The sequence below is a fragment of the Anolis carolinensis genome, unplaced genomic scaffold (assembly GCF_035594765.1).
Source record: "Anolis carolinensis isolate JA03-04 unplaced genomic scaffold, rAnoCar3.1.pri scaffold_12, whole genome shotgun sequence".
NCBI classification, from domain to species: domain Eukaryota; kingdom Metazoa; phylum Chordata; class Lepidosauria; order Squamata; family Dactyloidae; genus Anolis; species Anolis carolinensis.
The window spans coordinates 13,788,681-13,804,493 of record NW_026943823.1 but is presented as its reverse complement, the minus strand read 5'-3'; the positions used below and the strand labels follow the sequence as shown (position 1 = coordinate 13,804,493).

Genomic DNA, 15,813 nt, shown 5'->3' with positions numbered 1-15,813 from the left:
GGCCATCCAGTTAGAATTGCCAGGTTTAGCTGCCCAGAGGGACACCCTTGCTGTTGCTGGAGGAATATCAAGAGGAGTGGTGGTTCTCATGAAGCCCTTCCTTGATTTGAGTCTACTGGGAGGAGGCTGATAGTCATGCAGTGGGTGGCTTTCACAATGTTCCACTTTATTTCTCTCACCGTTAGCAGCAACTTCCCGTCGCACGTCAGGAGGGGCAATGCCAGCAAACTTGTAGAGTTTATCAACAGGTGTAGGTTTAAGGCATCCTGTGATGATTCTGCATGTTTCATTCAGTGCTATGTCCACCTGCTTTGCATGGGCAGACTTGTGCCAAACAGGACAGGCGTACTCAGCAGTTGAGAAAGACAAGGCCAGGGCTGATGTTCTTATTACTTGTGGGTCTGCTCCCCATGCGCTGCCAGTCAGTTTCCGCAGGATGTTGTTGCATGCAGCTACTTTGTGCTTGGTGTTCATGCAGTGTTTCCTATACGTTAGTGTTTGGTCCAAGGTATTTAGGATGGAAACAGTGTTCGAGCTCTTGGGCTGAGTTGGTTGCTAGGAGATCAAGTGGGCAGAAATTAGTCCTCTAACTGGCAGCAATTGGATAAAAACAATTATTCCTTTCCCTCTAATTAGGACTTTATTTTTCTTTTCTTTTTGTTGTATCAACCTAGAGGCATGGATGATGGGTTGTGTTGTCAAATTTTGAGGTTGGGGGGCCTGTAGTTTTGTTGTTTTGTTGGTCGCCGTGATGCCATCACTCATTTATATATATAGATTGCCAAATCAATTCTTGCTGGGGTAGGATGGGATGGGATGGACACTGGAATGTTTTCCAGGTGTGAATTGCTAAACCCATTGATGCAGAGTCTGTGGATATGGAGGGCGAGCTTTGTGTCTTTCCTACAGCCCTTCCCAGTGGCAAGCGTGTGCTTCTCTGCAAAGCCCTTATATGGTGTAACACTCAAGGTGAACTTCACAATGAATGCAAACCAGATGTGAACCCTCCACCTCCCCAGAGTGCCACCAATGTCAGAAACAAGTGCGAAAATGAATGCCGGTCTCATCTGGCCTTCCCTCCTCCATCGGCGTGTTCCCTTCAAGGGAGAGGAAAGGCAAGAAAAAGAGCAGGGCTTTCAAGGAACGTATGGCTCAAGGGTGCTTTCCAATTAGCCAACTATTCAGAGACAGTCATGAGCTGCTTTTGGCTCTAGAACTTCTTTTTCCAGAGAGGCTAAAATGTTGCTCTTCTGCCAGTGAGTGGCAACTTCTTTTTCATTCTAATACTAGCTTGGGGACCTGGCAGTGCCTGGATTGTTAGAAAAAGGCATTATTTATCTTGAAATGTTAGGTAATATCACTTAAGTTTGGCCAGATCCATCATTGGCTGGGTTCTGTGATGTCTGGATAAGGGTGAATTACAACTCCCAGATTCCCAGGGCAGTCACCCCCAAACGCTTCCAGTATTTGCAGTTGGCCATCCTGGGTCTGTGTGCCAAGTTTGGTCCAGCTCCGTTGTCAGCTGGGTTCAGAGTTCTCTGGATAAGGGTGAACTACAACTCCCAGATCCAAGGTCAATGGCCCTCAAAACAGGCCTGTATGCACAGTTGGCCATGTTGGATCTGTGTGCCCAGTTTGGTAATGTGACTTGAGCAGCCATGTATATTGGTACCAATGGTACCCGAGTGGATACCAAGGACCTACTTCCTCTGTGTGATTATCCATCTATCCATCTGTCTATCCATCTACCTAGAATTGGCCCTTCATATCCATTGATACCAAGGGACCACTATATTTTAAAAACATATTTATGGTTTATTTCTACTTTAATGTTGATGTTCTGTATTTGTGTAAACATTGGTGTACAGTGTTCCCTCGCTATTTCGCGGTTCACTTTTCGCGTCCTGGCTGTTTCACAGGTTTTTAATAAACACTAAAATAATAGTATAAATAATAAAATAATATTATAAATCCCTTCTAAATCCCTCTTTCTACTTCCTTCCTAAGGAGAAGCCTAAGGAAGGGAGAGAAAAGGAGGCTGAAGCAGCTTTGTTTTCGCCTTACAAGGCAGTGGTGGGAACCCCTGAGAGGCGAGGAGGGGACAGAGCAAGCAACACAAATATAGCATCCCTACTTCGTGGATTTTCACTTTTCGCAGGTGGTCCTGGAACGTAACCCCCTCAATAAGTGAGGGAACACTGTATTTGCTTCAATATGTATGCTGCCCTGATTCCCAGTTTTGGGAGAAATGCAGAACATTTTTTTAATCATGTCAGAAGCGACTTGAGAACATACTGCAAGTTGCTTCTGGTGTGAGAGAATTGCCTGTCTACAGAGATGTTGCCCAAATGTGTTACCATCCTGCTGGGAGGCTTTTCTCATGTCCCCACAAGCTAGAGCTGACAGACGGGAGCTCACCTCGTCTTGTGGATTCAAACTGGCAACCTTCAGGTCAGCAACCCAACCTTCAGGTCAGAAGTCCAGCTGGCACAAGGGTTTAACCCATTGTGCCAATTCGACTTCAATGCAGGACATAAATCATCCCCATCATCTTCCCTTCTTCCTGATTTTGGGATGATATCCAGAGCCATCAAATCCATCCTTCTAATATTAGCATACTCCCCATTTTACATAGAAGGGGATTTTACTGCAGTGGGAGGCGAACACTGCAGGATACCTTTCTTAGTGGTTGGGGCTGATTTAATGTTCCCGATGACAAATGGTGGTTCAGCAAATCTTCTGCAATGACATTAAGGGAAAGAGGTTTCCTGCGAGTTCAGCGGGAGGGCATTTGCCATGATTTATATTAGTGCATAGTAAAACAGCAAGCCTCGCACAGCAAATCTTCCTTTCTCCCCTCTTTGGGCCCAAAATGACTTTTCTGATCAACATCCCCCAGAATCTCCTATTGAAGGATTCTCCCAGGATGCCTTAAGAGCCATGTCAGCTGGGAGATTCTGGAGGTTATTGCCCACCCTAAGAAAAGGGAATTTCCAAAGTCAGTAACAGTGCATCCTGTTGCATTTTTGCACATGGGCAATTCCATTTATGCATGAGGTTGGGCTTTCTTGCATGGAGACCTCCAAGCCTGACATTTCAGGTTTGGAGATAAATGATTGGTCCATGACAGAATGCATTGTAAGCATGTTCACGCAAAGGAGACTCCAAGGAAAACTGTGTACAGCACAGGAAACCTGCCAGATGGAAAGCTCATCAATCCAGCGGGATAAATTTGCATGGAAAATATTGTGCAAAAGAAGGAGGGGGAAAGTGACGGCACGAATGGCCTCCGACTGAGCAATGGCACCATCTAGCGAGACACCGCACAGGTTAAATCCCATGCAAGTACGATCCCTCCGATGGTAGCACAACTCTGCAACAGACGGCTTTGTGTAAATATTTGACTGGAACACCATAGAATGGATAACACCCTGCGAGAATGCCTTACTACTAGGTTGGAAGACCTGGCAATGGTGTAGCAGAGCCAGAGCCCAAAGAGCCAAAGCTTGGATATGCTCGTATTATAGGTTGCCGGGAATGAAGGCATCACCTGCCACCCCCTTTGGTTTTCCATTTAAGCATAGCAGCACATTTCACAATTAGCCAGGACCAGACACATGGGTTTTCTCAGCAGCCATGCACAACATGGAGCTGTTCCTCTTCTAGTTCAAATACAGCACACTCTTTGTTAACTGGTATCAATTGGGATTTTTTTTGTCTGTGTCAGGAGCAACTTTAGAAACTACAAGTCGCTTCTGGTGTGAGATAATTGGCCATCTGCAAGGACGTTGCCCAGGGGATGCCCAGATGTTTTGATGTTTTTTACCATCCTTGTGGGAGGCTTTTCTCATGTCCCCACAGAGAGCTGGAGCTGAGAGAGGGAACTCATCCACGCTTTCCCTGATTGGATTTGAACTGACAGCCTTCAGGTGAACAACCCAACCTTCAAGTCATCAGTCCTGCCGGCACAGAGGTTCAACTCACTGCTCCACCGGGGGCTCCTTATTGGGATTGGTAGAGGGCAGGGTTTATTTTTCCAGCATGAAGAAGCTACGATAAAAAGAATTCTAATCTGGCAAATATTTTCACAATTCAGGACAATTTCTGTGCAAAATTCACATATGTATCGCTTACAGAATAGCCTTTTCTGTACAGGAAAAACCATTTTTATGAAGAAATATTATTGCCTGTGTAGGAGCTCCTGGTGCCACAGCAAGTTAAACCGCTGAGCTGCTGAACATGCTGACTGAAAGGTCAGTGGTTCGAATTTGGGGAGCGGGGTGAGCTTCTGCTATTAGCCCCAGCTTCTGCCAATCTAGGTTGGTTTTCCCCTGACACTAAGTCCAGTCGTGTCTGATTCTGGGGGTTGGTGTTCATCTCCATTTCTAAGCCGAAGAGCCGGCGTTGTCTGTAGATGCCTCCAAGGTCATGTGGCTGGCATGACTGCATGGAGCACCATTACCTTCCCTACAGAGTGGTACCTATTAATCTACTCACAATTGCATGTTTTCGAACTGCTAGGTAGGCAGAAACTGGGGATAATAGCGGGAGCTCACCCCACTCCTCGGATTTGAACTGGCAACCTTTCGGTCAGAAAGTTCAGCAGCTCAGCAGTTTAACCCACTGTGCCACCGGGGGATCAGCAATCTGCCAATCTAGCAGTTCAAAAACATGCAAATGTGAGTAGATCAATAGGTATTGCTTCGGCAGGAAGGTAACAGTGCTCCATGCAGTCATTCCTGTGGTCACATGACCTTGGAGGTGTCTACGGAAAATGCCGTCTCTTTGGCTTAGAAATGGAGATAAGCATCAGAGTCGGACATGACTGGACTTAATGTCAGGGGAAACCTTTACCTTTACCTAGGAAATTTTATAAAGATAAAGGTTTCCCCTGACGTTAAGTCCAATCATGTCTGACTCTGGGGGTTGGTGCTCATTTCCATTTCTAAGCTGAAGAGCCGGTGTTGTCTGTAGACACCTCCAAGGTCATGTGGCCGGCATGACTGCATGGAGCGCCGTTACCTTTCCGCCAGAGCGGTACCTATTGATCTACTCACATTGGCATCTTTTCGAACTGCTAGGTTGGCAGAAGCTGGAGCAACAGCAGGCGCTCACTCCACCCGGGATTTGAACCTGGGACCTTTCGGTCTGCAAGTTCAGCAGCTCAGCACTTTAACACACTTCGCCACCAGGGCTCCTTAGGAAATTTTATACATGATACTATTTCTGTGAAGGGAAATCTTATTTCTGTATAGAAATAGTTCCAGTACGGACAAATGTTGTTTTCTGTACAAAACAATCAAGTGCGATTTTTATGCAGAATTAGCCATGAATTGGAAATTATCTTGAAAAATGGCACAATTTGCAAGTACTTTCTCATCTTAGGAAGAAAATGGTTGACAATTTTCCTTGCTTCCTTTGAGAAGGAACCTAGCCACGAAGAGCGTTCCCTTTTCTTTTGCGAAGAATGATCTAGACATAGCTGAATAAATGCACAGCCTGCAAACTGTCCCATCTTCTCACCTGAAAAAAAGAGCAGGACCTATTTAGATTCTGGTACAGATCCAAATCTTCCCTCTCTGGGATCTTCCTCTGAACAAAACTGCTTAAATTAGTAAAAATAAAATAAACATGTTGCCTTGGGGAGAATCCCTGCTGGAAACAAGCTCATGTTTTATTAAGCAATTCACACAGGGCAATTTGATTAATAATGGATGGGGAGCAGAGCGGGGCTTGAAAAGAAAGGCACTAACAGCATTTGGCATGGTGTTTGCAGAAGTCGGGGGCTCGCCTTTGGCACCCCGAAATCAATTCACAATATAGCCGATATGGCATGGAAGGAAGGAAAAGCGCTTCTCATGACCCACTGTCACAAACTATAGAGTCAGAGATACTTAGAATTGTAGGAGACCCCAGGGGCCATCAGTCTAACCCCTTCTGCCATGAAAGAATACACAATCAAAGCCTTCCCGACAGATGGCCACCCCGCTTCCGCTTAAAAGGCTCCAGAGAAGGAGACCTCAAAAGACTCCAAGGCAGCATATTCCACTGTTGACAACCTCTTGCCATTAGGAAGTTCTTCCTAATGTTTGGGTGGAATCTTTTTTCCTGCCATTTGAATCCATTGCTCCATGGTGTCCTAGTTTCCAAAGCAGTAGAAAAGATGTTTGCCTCTTCCTCAATGTGACATCCATTTAAATATTTCAACTTGAGGCTCTCAAGTCTCCTCTCAGACTTCTTTTCTCCAAGGTAAACTTACCTAGCTTTCTAAGACGCTCCTCATAAGGCTTGGCTTACAAACCTTTGATCAGTTTAGTTGCCCTTCTCTGAAGATGTTCCGGATGATCAATATTCTTCTGGAATTGCTTTGCCCAGAACTAGAAACAGGGTTATTCCAGGTGAGAAGGTCTGACCAAAGCAGAAGAAAGTGAGGCTATGACTTCCCTCAATGTATTTACTTATTTATTTACAGTAGTTATACCCCACCCTTCACACCAAGAAGGGGACTCAGAGTGGCTTACAGAACATACATATGACAACATTCAATATACAACTAACAAGGACAGACAACACAAGCAGAGGTTGGGCTGTGGCGCAGGCTGGTTAGCAGCCAGCTGCAACAAATCACTCTAACCAAGAGGTCATGTGTTCGAGGCTAGCCCGTGCCTGCGTCTTGTCTCTGTCTCTGTTCTATGTTATGGCATTGAATGTTTGCCTTTATGTGTGCAATGTGATCCACCCTGAGTCCCCTTCGGGGTGAGAAGGGCAGAGTATAAATGCTGTAAATAATATATATATATATATATATATATATATATATATATATAAAGGCATTTTTTCCCTCTTGTTTCCGGCATCTTGGAGGCTGTTCTCGGTTCTGGCCATGGGGGCGGGGTGCTATCGCACCATCTTCCATGCTGGGGAGCTTTACTCCGATCGATGTCCTTAAGGGCGCCTTCATTACCTCCCCACTAAAAGCAGTACCTAGTTATCTACTTGCATTTCTGAGCTGAGCTGAGGTTAACGGTGTGTGCTCATCCCCGACCGACAGTAACCTGTCCACTTTCATGGGTTTTAGAAGTGCCAGATCCCTGAAAAAAACACACACACACATATATACATGTAAAGGTAAAGGTTTTCCCTTGACATTAAGTCTAGCCGTGTCCGACTCTGGGGGTTGGTGTTCATCTCCATTTCTAAGCCAAAGAGCCGGCATTGTCCGTAGACACCTCCAAGGTCATGTATCTGGTATGACTGCATGGAGCGCCGTTACCTTCCCGCCAGAGCGGTACTTATTGATCTACTCACCTTTGCATGTTTTCAAACTGCTAGGTTGGCAGAAGCTGGAGCTAACAGCAGTAGCTCACCCCACTCTACGGATTCTAACTGCCAATCTTTTGGTCAGCAATTTCAGCAGCTCAGTGGTTTAACCTGCTGCACCATCATATATATATATACACACACACACACACCTACACACACTTTTTTTTTAATAGAGTATCTCTATAGGCATCCTTAAGTGAAGTTCCAAATGTGCTCATTCTACTAGCTTTGCAAAACTTGTACACAAACATCTCTAAGATAGGAATGTAATGCTTCGGTAAGTTTCCTCTTGAAGGTAGCTATGTGAAAATGCAGTAAATTTTTGAAATTTTTAGTACTTTCTCACAGATATCCAGCAATCGAAGTCGAAAAACTGAATATCCAGGTTATGCGCAGAGCGTCCTCCCATTGTGGCCACGCTTTCAGCATGTTTGCCACTCTCTGTTTATTATCTTTTACTGATGCTGCTGGCCTGTTGCCCTATGAAGACGGAGTATAAAAATAGATGGGGAAACTATGTACCACATGTTTATTGAAGTGAAAAAATTGAAGGGTATTTTGCAAGCCGGGCAAATCCTCCCTCTTTCTTTCCTTCTTTCTTCCTTTCCAAATTAATGGCATACCAATGCCAGCCTAGTTGATCGCAAAGGAATTCCAGGATTGAACAACAGCTTTCCTTTCTACTGTTCTGAGAATAACTTTTTTAAAGTTCTGTTTTCCAAAAGACAAGATGTCATTGTTGAGTCTTGCAACAGATGTGGCCCAGGAATGAACCAAAGTCGTCTCTCCTTTCTTTCCCAGCTGTGTTTTGAAAGATTTCAAGCCAAAAATTCCAGAGCAAAGAAAAAAGGGAGACGCCATGAGCCTCCCCTTTGGATTATTCACTCTTGGTACAGTCCAGGTTAAAAAGTCAGGGTTGTTTCTGTTTGCAGATGGGACTGGGGACTTCCTCTGTGTGTGTTTGCCCAGGAAATCGTGAGGCGACATCGGTTTAATCCAGGTAAGTAACCAGTGTCACTATAGAATTATTTAAACTCATGTGATCCATTTCTCTATGGCTCCCTTGCAATCCAAGAGTGCACCTACACTTTAGAATTAATACAGTTTGACCTCACTTGAACCACCATAACTTTTTTGTGAGTGTCAGGAGCGACTTGAGGAACTGCAAGTCGCTTCTGGTGTGAGAGAATTGGCTGTCTGCAAGGACATTGCCGAGGATGCCTGGATGTTTGGTGTTTTACCATCCTTGTGGGAGGCTTCCTTCATGTCCCCGTATGGGGAGCTGGAGCTGACAGAGGGAGCTCACACGCTCTCTTCAGAACTCTCTCCAGATTTGAACCACCGACCTGTTGGTCAGCAGTCTTGCCAGCACAAAGGTTTGACCCATTGCACCACTGGGGGCTCCACCGCCATAACTAAATGCTATGGATTCTGGGGAGTTGCTGTATATTTTTTGGCAATTTCTATACCAAAAATGACAATTTTCAAGATTCCATAGCACTGAGCCATGGCAGTTCAAATGCTGTCAAACTGCACTATTTCTACAGTGTAGGTGCAGCCCAACTGCAGTTGCTCCTGACTTGTAGTGAGAGGCTTTGGGTAGCCAACTAACTACTAATAAATTGTTTTATAAAAAAGTACAACTAACTTTGAACACCGAGGATTAAGGCACATTGCAAAATCCCAACCTTTGCCTTCTGGAGTTAAATTGCCTGACAGCCAAAGAAAGAGTGTGCATGTATTTACTCCAGGCGGAAATAGACACAGGAACCCACTATCGCGAAAGGCTCTGCATTGCTTTGGGCAACTGACCTTTGCAGTCAGCGTCAAACATTATGGCGATATATCTTTCAATTGGGACCTCAGAAAAATAATTATCAATCACGCTCCGGGTTTCATGGCAGCCTTTTCACTTGCGCTGCTTCGTTGATTTTGATTTTTTATTGTGTCAGAAGTGACTTGAGAACACACTGCAAGTCACTTCTGGTGTGAGAGAATTGGCCGTCTACAGAGACATTGCCCAGGGGATGCCAGGATGTGTTACCATCTTGCTGGGAGGCTTCTCTCATGTCCCCGCAAGCTAGAGCTGACAGACAGGAGCGCACCCCGTCTCGCGGATTCAAACCGGCAACCTTCAGGTCAGCAGTCCAGATGGCACAAGGATTTAATCCATTGTACTACCGCTGTTCCTATTGTTTTTGATGACTACAGTGAATTTTCAAACAGTGTTGAAATACACTAAAGCAGGCATGGGCAAACTTTGGCCCTCCAGATGTTTTGGATTCCAACTCCCACAATTCCTATCAGCTGGTTAGTCATGTTGAATTCCATCTTAGGGAAGCTGATGGGGAAATAGCTAAGTATTTACCGTATATACTCGAGTATAAGCCGGCCCGAATATAAGCCGGTAGGCTGTTAGGAATTGTGGGAGTTGGAGTCCAAAACACCTGAAGGGCTGAAGTTTGCCCATGCCTGCGCTTAAGGCACCAGATCCTGTTTGATACTGGAAACTAAGCAGCATCAGCCCTGGTTAATAATTGGATGGGAGACCACAAATGACATCCCAATTGCCATGGCTCTATTTCAAAGGGACAAACTGGTAAAAAAAAAAACTCTGAATATTCCTTGCCGAAGAAAATTCATGGTGTCACCATAGATTGATGGGCATCATAAATACACAGACATTGATGGCTGTGTTGGTACACTGTCTTCAACTATGGCTCTTCCCAGTATTTTTAATGACTAAAGAAAAGATACAAACATAATAAAAGTTTCCCCTAGTGAACCATTTTGGAAGAAAGGCAGGATATGAACTATGCAAGCAAATCAATAAATGACCTCCCTGCCATGTAGTCTATCTTTACTTACCAGCAGAGTGGATCCGGATGTCTCCTGCTGTCATGTATCATCGCCCCTAGTTTAGCTTTGAGAATGACAGTGAGCAAGAAATTCCTCCAAGACTCATCTTGAACCACCAAGTCTATGGAAAATAAGATCTTCCTGGGGGGAAAAATTTACTATCCATTGGAAACCATTCAGAGCAAGACAGTTACCTCTTGGGGTCCATTCTGGCAATGGAAAAAAAAATAATCCCATCCTTGTTAAAAACTGTGTACAGAGTTTTCCAGGCAAAGCTTCAAGCACAAAGCAGATTGTTTCCATCAACAATTACATGCAGTTTGCTGGTTATTGTGCAATCGGAAAATGCATCGCAATGATGTTAAACACGAGCAGACTGTAAGCATGTTCATGATTCGTCTCAGATGCCCAGACTGAATGGGAGCAGACGTTGTGGAGCGTGACACTTCGCAAAAGGAAAGCAGGGAAGTTTGCTTCTCTTTTTGAAGATGCAAAGCACCTGAGTCTCCCTGCCTCTATCCTCTCAAGGCTCCTGAGTAAGAAGAGATCCTCAAGAAATCTCTATACTTCAGGTATAGAAGTATAGAGATTCCATAGAATAGAGCCATGACAGTCAAAGTGGAAGCAAACATCCTACAGTGTGGATGCATTTTCTATCCCTATCCAAATAGTCATGTTGAATTCCATCTCAGGGAAGCTGATGGGGAAATAGCTAAGTATTTACCTTATATACTCGAGCATAAGCTGACCCAAATATAAGCTGAGATACCTAATTTTATCACAAAAAAACTGGGAAGACATTCACTCAAGTATAAGCCAAGAGTGGTAAGTATCAAAAACAAAACTAGATACCAATAAAATTACAGTAATTGAGGCATCAGTGGGTTAAATGTTTTTGAATATTTACATAAAACGGTAATTTAAGATAAGACTGTCCAACTCTGATTAAATCATTATTCTCATCTTCTTCAATGTAAATGTGCTTATGTATCCTTTTAATAATAGAGTAAAACAAGAAATGTAATAATAGAGTAAAATAATAAATGTAGTAACAATAATAATATCAAAGTGAAGTAATAAATGTACAGTAGAGTCTCACTTATCCAACATTTGCTTATCTAACATTCTGGATTATCCAACGCAGTCTGCCTTTTAGTAGTCAATGTTTTTGTAGTCAATGTTTTCAATACATTGCAATGTTTTGGTGCTAAATTTGTAAATACAATAATTACTACATAGTGTTACCAGTTTTTCTGTCAAATTTGTTGTAAAACATGATGTTTTGGTGTTTAATTTGTAAAATCATAATGTAATTTGATGTTTAATAGGCTTTTCCTTGATCCCTCCTTATTATCCAACATACTCACTTATCCAACGTTCAGACGGCCTGTTTATGTTGGATAAGTGAGACTCTACTGTATTAATAATAATAAAAATAGAATAAAATCAATGGAATAGTAACAATTATAATAGACTAAAATGATAAATGTAATAATAATAATAATAATAATAAATAGAGTAAAATAATAAATGTAATAATGTCAATAATAATAGAGAAAAATAGTAAATGTACCATATATACTTGAGTATAAGCCGACCCAAATATTAGCCAACCAGGACTCTCACCCAAGTATAAGCTGAGGGGGGCTTTTTCAGTCCTAAAAAAGGGCTGAAAAACTCAGCTTATACTCAAGTATATACAGTAGGGTCTTTATTACTGTGGCGTTCTTTTCCTCTGTCCTATTTTCATTTTCACTAGAACACTTAAGATCCATTGTAAAACTTTCCCTCTTGCCCTCTGTTTATTTCTTGTTGCATTGATTAAAGTTGATTTGTTGATAGGCAGCTTCCACAAAACACTTAGTCTTTCTTTCCTTCGGACAGAGCGCCATGTGTTCGACGGCTCCAGCGAAAGCCTTCAAGAATCAAAAGTATCAGGAACTGAAGCAGCAGTGCCTCGAAGAAGGGAGGCTCTTTGAAGACCCCGAATTTCCAGCGATAGATGAATCCATCTTCTACAGTACTCCACCACCAGGGAGGATAGAATGGAAACGCCCTAAGGTAGCCATAAAAAATATATTTTGCTTTGGTCTGCTTACCTATAAAGCTTAAAAACATCCTCGTTGTTTCGTGGCTTGGTTATGAAATAGCATATCAAAACATTTGATCACTGAATCTAAGGCTACATCTAAACTGTACAATCAATGCAGTCTGAGACCACTTTCACTGCTCTGCCTTAATGCTAAGGAATCTTTGGAGTTGTTATTTGGTAAGGCACCAGCACTCTTTGGCAAAGAAGGCTCAAGACCTTGTGAAACTACAATTCCCAGGATCCCAAAGCAGCTAAAGTAGCATCAAGCTGCATTAATTCTACACTGTGAGTTGGAAATGCCACAAAGACCATATAGTCTCTATGCAAGAATATGTGTTGTCAAAGGCTTTCACGGCTGGGATCACTGGGTTGCTGTGAATTTTCCAGGCTGTATAGCTATGTTCCAAAAGCATTCTCTCCTGATGTTTCACCCACATCTATGGCAAGCATCCTCACAACCTCTGATGATGCCTGCCATAGATGTGGGTGAAAAGTCAGGAGAGACTGCTTCTGGAACATGGCCATACAGCCCAGAAAACTCACAGCAAACCTATGCAAGAATATATAGTTAAAAATAGCACTATAGACCTTGGAGTTGTAATTTGATGGGACACCAGCACTCTTTGTTAAAGAAGGGCAAACAACTCGTAAAACTACAGCTTCTAGGTTTCCATAGCACTGAACAGCTAGCGTCAAACTGCATTAATTCTATAGTCTAGATGCACTCTCAAAGATCTGTCATTCTTAGGGTCACTATAAGTTGATTTAATGACAGTTAAGAACAACTGGTATATATAAGAATGAAGGGCAGTTTTAAACTATGTTTCAATGTTTAATGAATAAGCATCACTCACCATCCACTGATACCAGTTAAGCCTTGCCCCCCTTTTGCAACTACTACTGAAAATAAGGGGAATCTACTGGGAGGTATTTGTTTTGCTTTCAGAATTGCCTGACTATATCCACATCCTGCTATTTGCTTTGTCCAGGTGGCTGTTACATTTTCGCCCAAAGCACAAGTAGTAAAATATTATTCCAATTGTGGTGAATCGGCTGGAAAATTGCCTTCTGTCTGCTTCTGTTTTCTAATTAAGAGATAAAAGTTCAAAGCAGGGACAAGTAGAAAATGGCTCTTTCTCCTACCTGTGTCTAAGTACTGTATCCATGTCTTCCTTATTTTCAGAAGTGAAATGAAGTTATTATGGCATTATTCTATGTAAAAAAAAAGAGGCATTAGATTGTATAGTGTTCAGTGCTGTAGTAGAACCTGGACTGACCGACCACACTCCCTGGTAACTTCTGGTGGAAGGACATAGACAGTTCCTAGTGTATGTGTGTGTGTGTGTGTGTGTGTGTGTGTGTGTGCTTTCAAGTGACCTGTCAACCTATGGCAACCCTATGCATTTCGTATGGTCTTCCTTAGACAAAGAATAGAGAAGGGTTTGAGAGTTTCTTCCTCTGAGATATATTCTACAAAACTTTGTTTTTATGGGAGATCTCCCGTCCAAGGACCAACCAGGGCTGACCATACTTATATTCCAAAATCAAATGGGAACGGAGGTCTTTTTAGTATATTCAGGCCTGATATATTATTTGAAGATGGTAGAGTTTTACCAACACACTTAAGTAAAGGACCAACCTGGCCAACTTGACGACAATTTGAGTACACTCTCGCTTTGCACTGCCATGGCCACTCTATGGCTGTGTAAATTGGAGAGCAGGCTGTGTGCAAGAGTATCATACATTGCTCTGCTAAGAAAATTATTTTGTGTGATGAGATATACCTACCCACGTAATAATATTGGAACCCTCCCTTATGTGATATAGGATACCTCCTTACGTAATATTGGATACCTCCTTATGTAATATGGGATACCTCCTTACGTAATATTGGATACCTCCTTATGTAATATGGGATACCTCCTTACGTAATATTGGATACCTCCTTATGTAATATGGGATACCTCCTTACGTAATATTGGATACCTTCTTATGTAATATGGGATACCTCCTTACGTAATATTGGATACCTCCTTATGTAATATGGGATACCTCCTTACGTAATATTGGATACCTTCTTATGTAATATGGGATACCTCCTTACGTAATATTGGATACCTCCTTATGGATACCCCTTTACATAATATGTAATGCCCTGTTATATGCCTGTGAAACATGAACTGTTTACAGACGGCACACTCAACTCCTGGAACTATTCCATCAGCATTGCCTCCAAAAAATCATGCAAATCTCTTGGGAAGACAGGTGGACAAATGTCAGCGTGCTGGAAGAAGCAAAGACCACTAGTATTGAAGCGATACTCCTACACCATCAGCTCTGCTGGATTGGCCACTTTGTCTGAATGCCCGATCAACATCTCCCAAAGCAGTTACTCTACTCCCAACTCAAGAATGGAAAAGATTTTTAAAGATGGGCTTAAAGCTAACCTTAAAAACTATAGCAAAGACACCAAGAGAGAACTGGGAAGCCCTGGCCCTTGAGCGCTATCTGGAGGTAAGCTGTATGAGGTGGAAGGGCGTGCGTTACATATGCAACCCCAGCCCCTGGAATTGATGTTCGGGGCATTGACACCTGCTCTCCCTCCATTCTCCTGCCCCCCCTGCTTTGTAATGTGCTGTGGAATTTGAAGAGGCACGAATGGAGGATGAAAGGGAGAAATGTGCCAAGAGGAAGGCACATCAAGCCAACCCTGATCAAGGTTGCCTTCCACCTGGAAACCGATGCCCTCTCCATGGAAGAACATGGGGGTCACCTGCATATCCACCACCAAGACACTACACTTGGAAGGCCAATATACTCAGACAACAAGGGATCGCTTAAGTAACGTAATATTGGATACTTACGTAATATTGGATTCCCTCTTCCATAGAACTGAAGAATATCTTCTTTCATAATATTGAATATCTCTTTACGTAACATTGGCTACTTCCTTATGTAGTATTGGTTACCCTCTTAACTTAATATTGGATGCTAACATAATATTAGATTCCCTCTTCGGTAGTATTGAATATCTCTTTACATAATATTGGCTTCTTCCTTATGTGTATATTCTCATCCAGGTTTAAACATGTGTGTCAGAGACAGAACGCCAGCAAGTAAAACAAAACTCAGTTTATTGAGGTTACAGAACCAAAAACGCCCAAAAAAGACAAAGAACAGGGCAAACACTTGACTTCAGTGTGACAAATAACAAAAAACAGCTCAGTTTGAGCTTAAACAGTTCAAAGGAATAAACCGGGTTAAACAGAAGTATAATCCGGATTAAATAAAAGTGCTTACTTCAGCCTGGCAAACAAAGCAAACAAAGGAGAATCAGCAGGAGACAAAACGTAAACAACAGACTGGTGGCAGATTCCTCTCTGCTACTCAGACACAGCAGGGGAATAAACCAGGCTTGCTTATTCCTTCCTGCAGCGAGTGAAAGAGTGGTCGTAGTCAGAATCCAGTTTAGGGTTCAGCGTCCAACGATATCCAGGTCCAGGCACAGCAGTCAGGGTAACGGCAGTCAGCAGGGTCCC

General features: G+C 42.9%; 1 protein-coding gene across 2 annotated transcripts in view; it reads left to right on the top strand.

Moving 5' to 3' along the window:
* Positions 1-15,813, top strand: part of capn6 (calpain 6) — a 71,595-nt gene that overhangs the window by 6,195 nt on the left and 49,587 nt on the right. Inside the window, exons 2-3 of one of the 2 annotated variants that reach the window (XM_062963864.1) lie at positions 8,256-8,323; positions 12,067-12,243. In XM_062963864.1, coding sequence (XP_062819934.1) covers positions 12,073-12,243 — 171 coding nt within the window. In that variant the 5' untranslated portion in view covers positions 8,256-8,323; positions 12,067-12,072. Of the gene's footprint in view, positions 1-7,780; positions 8,324-12,066; positions 12,244-15,813 lie in introns of those variants that run through there. The other variant, XM_062963865.1, reaches the window with a different exon arrangement.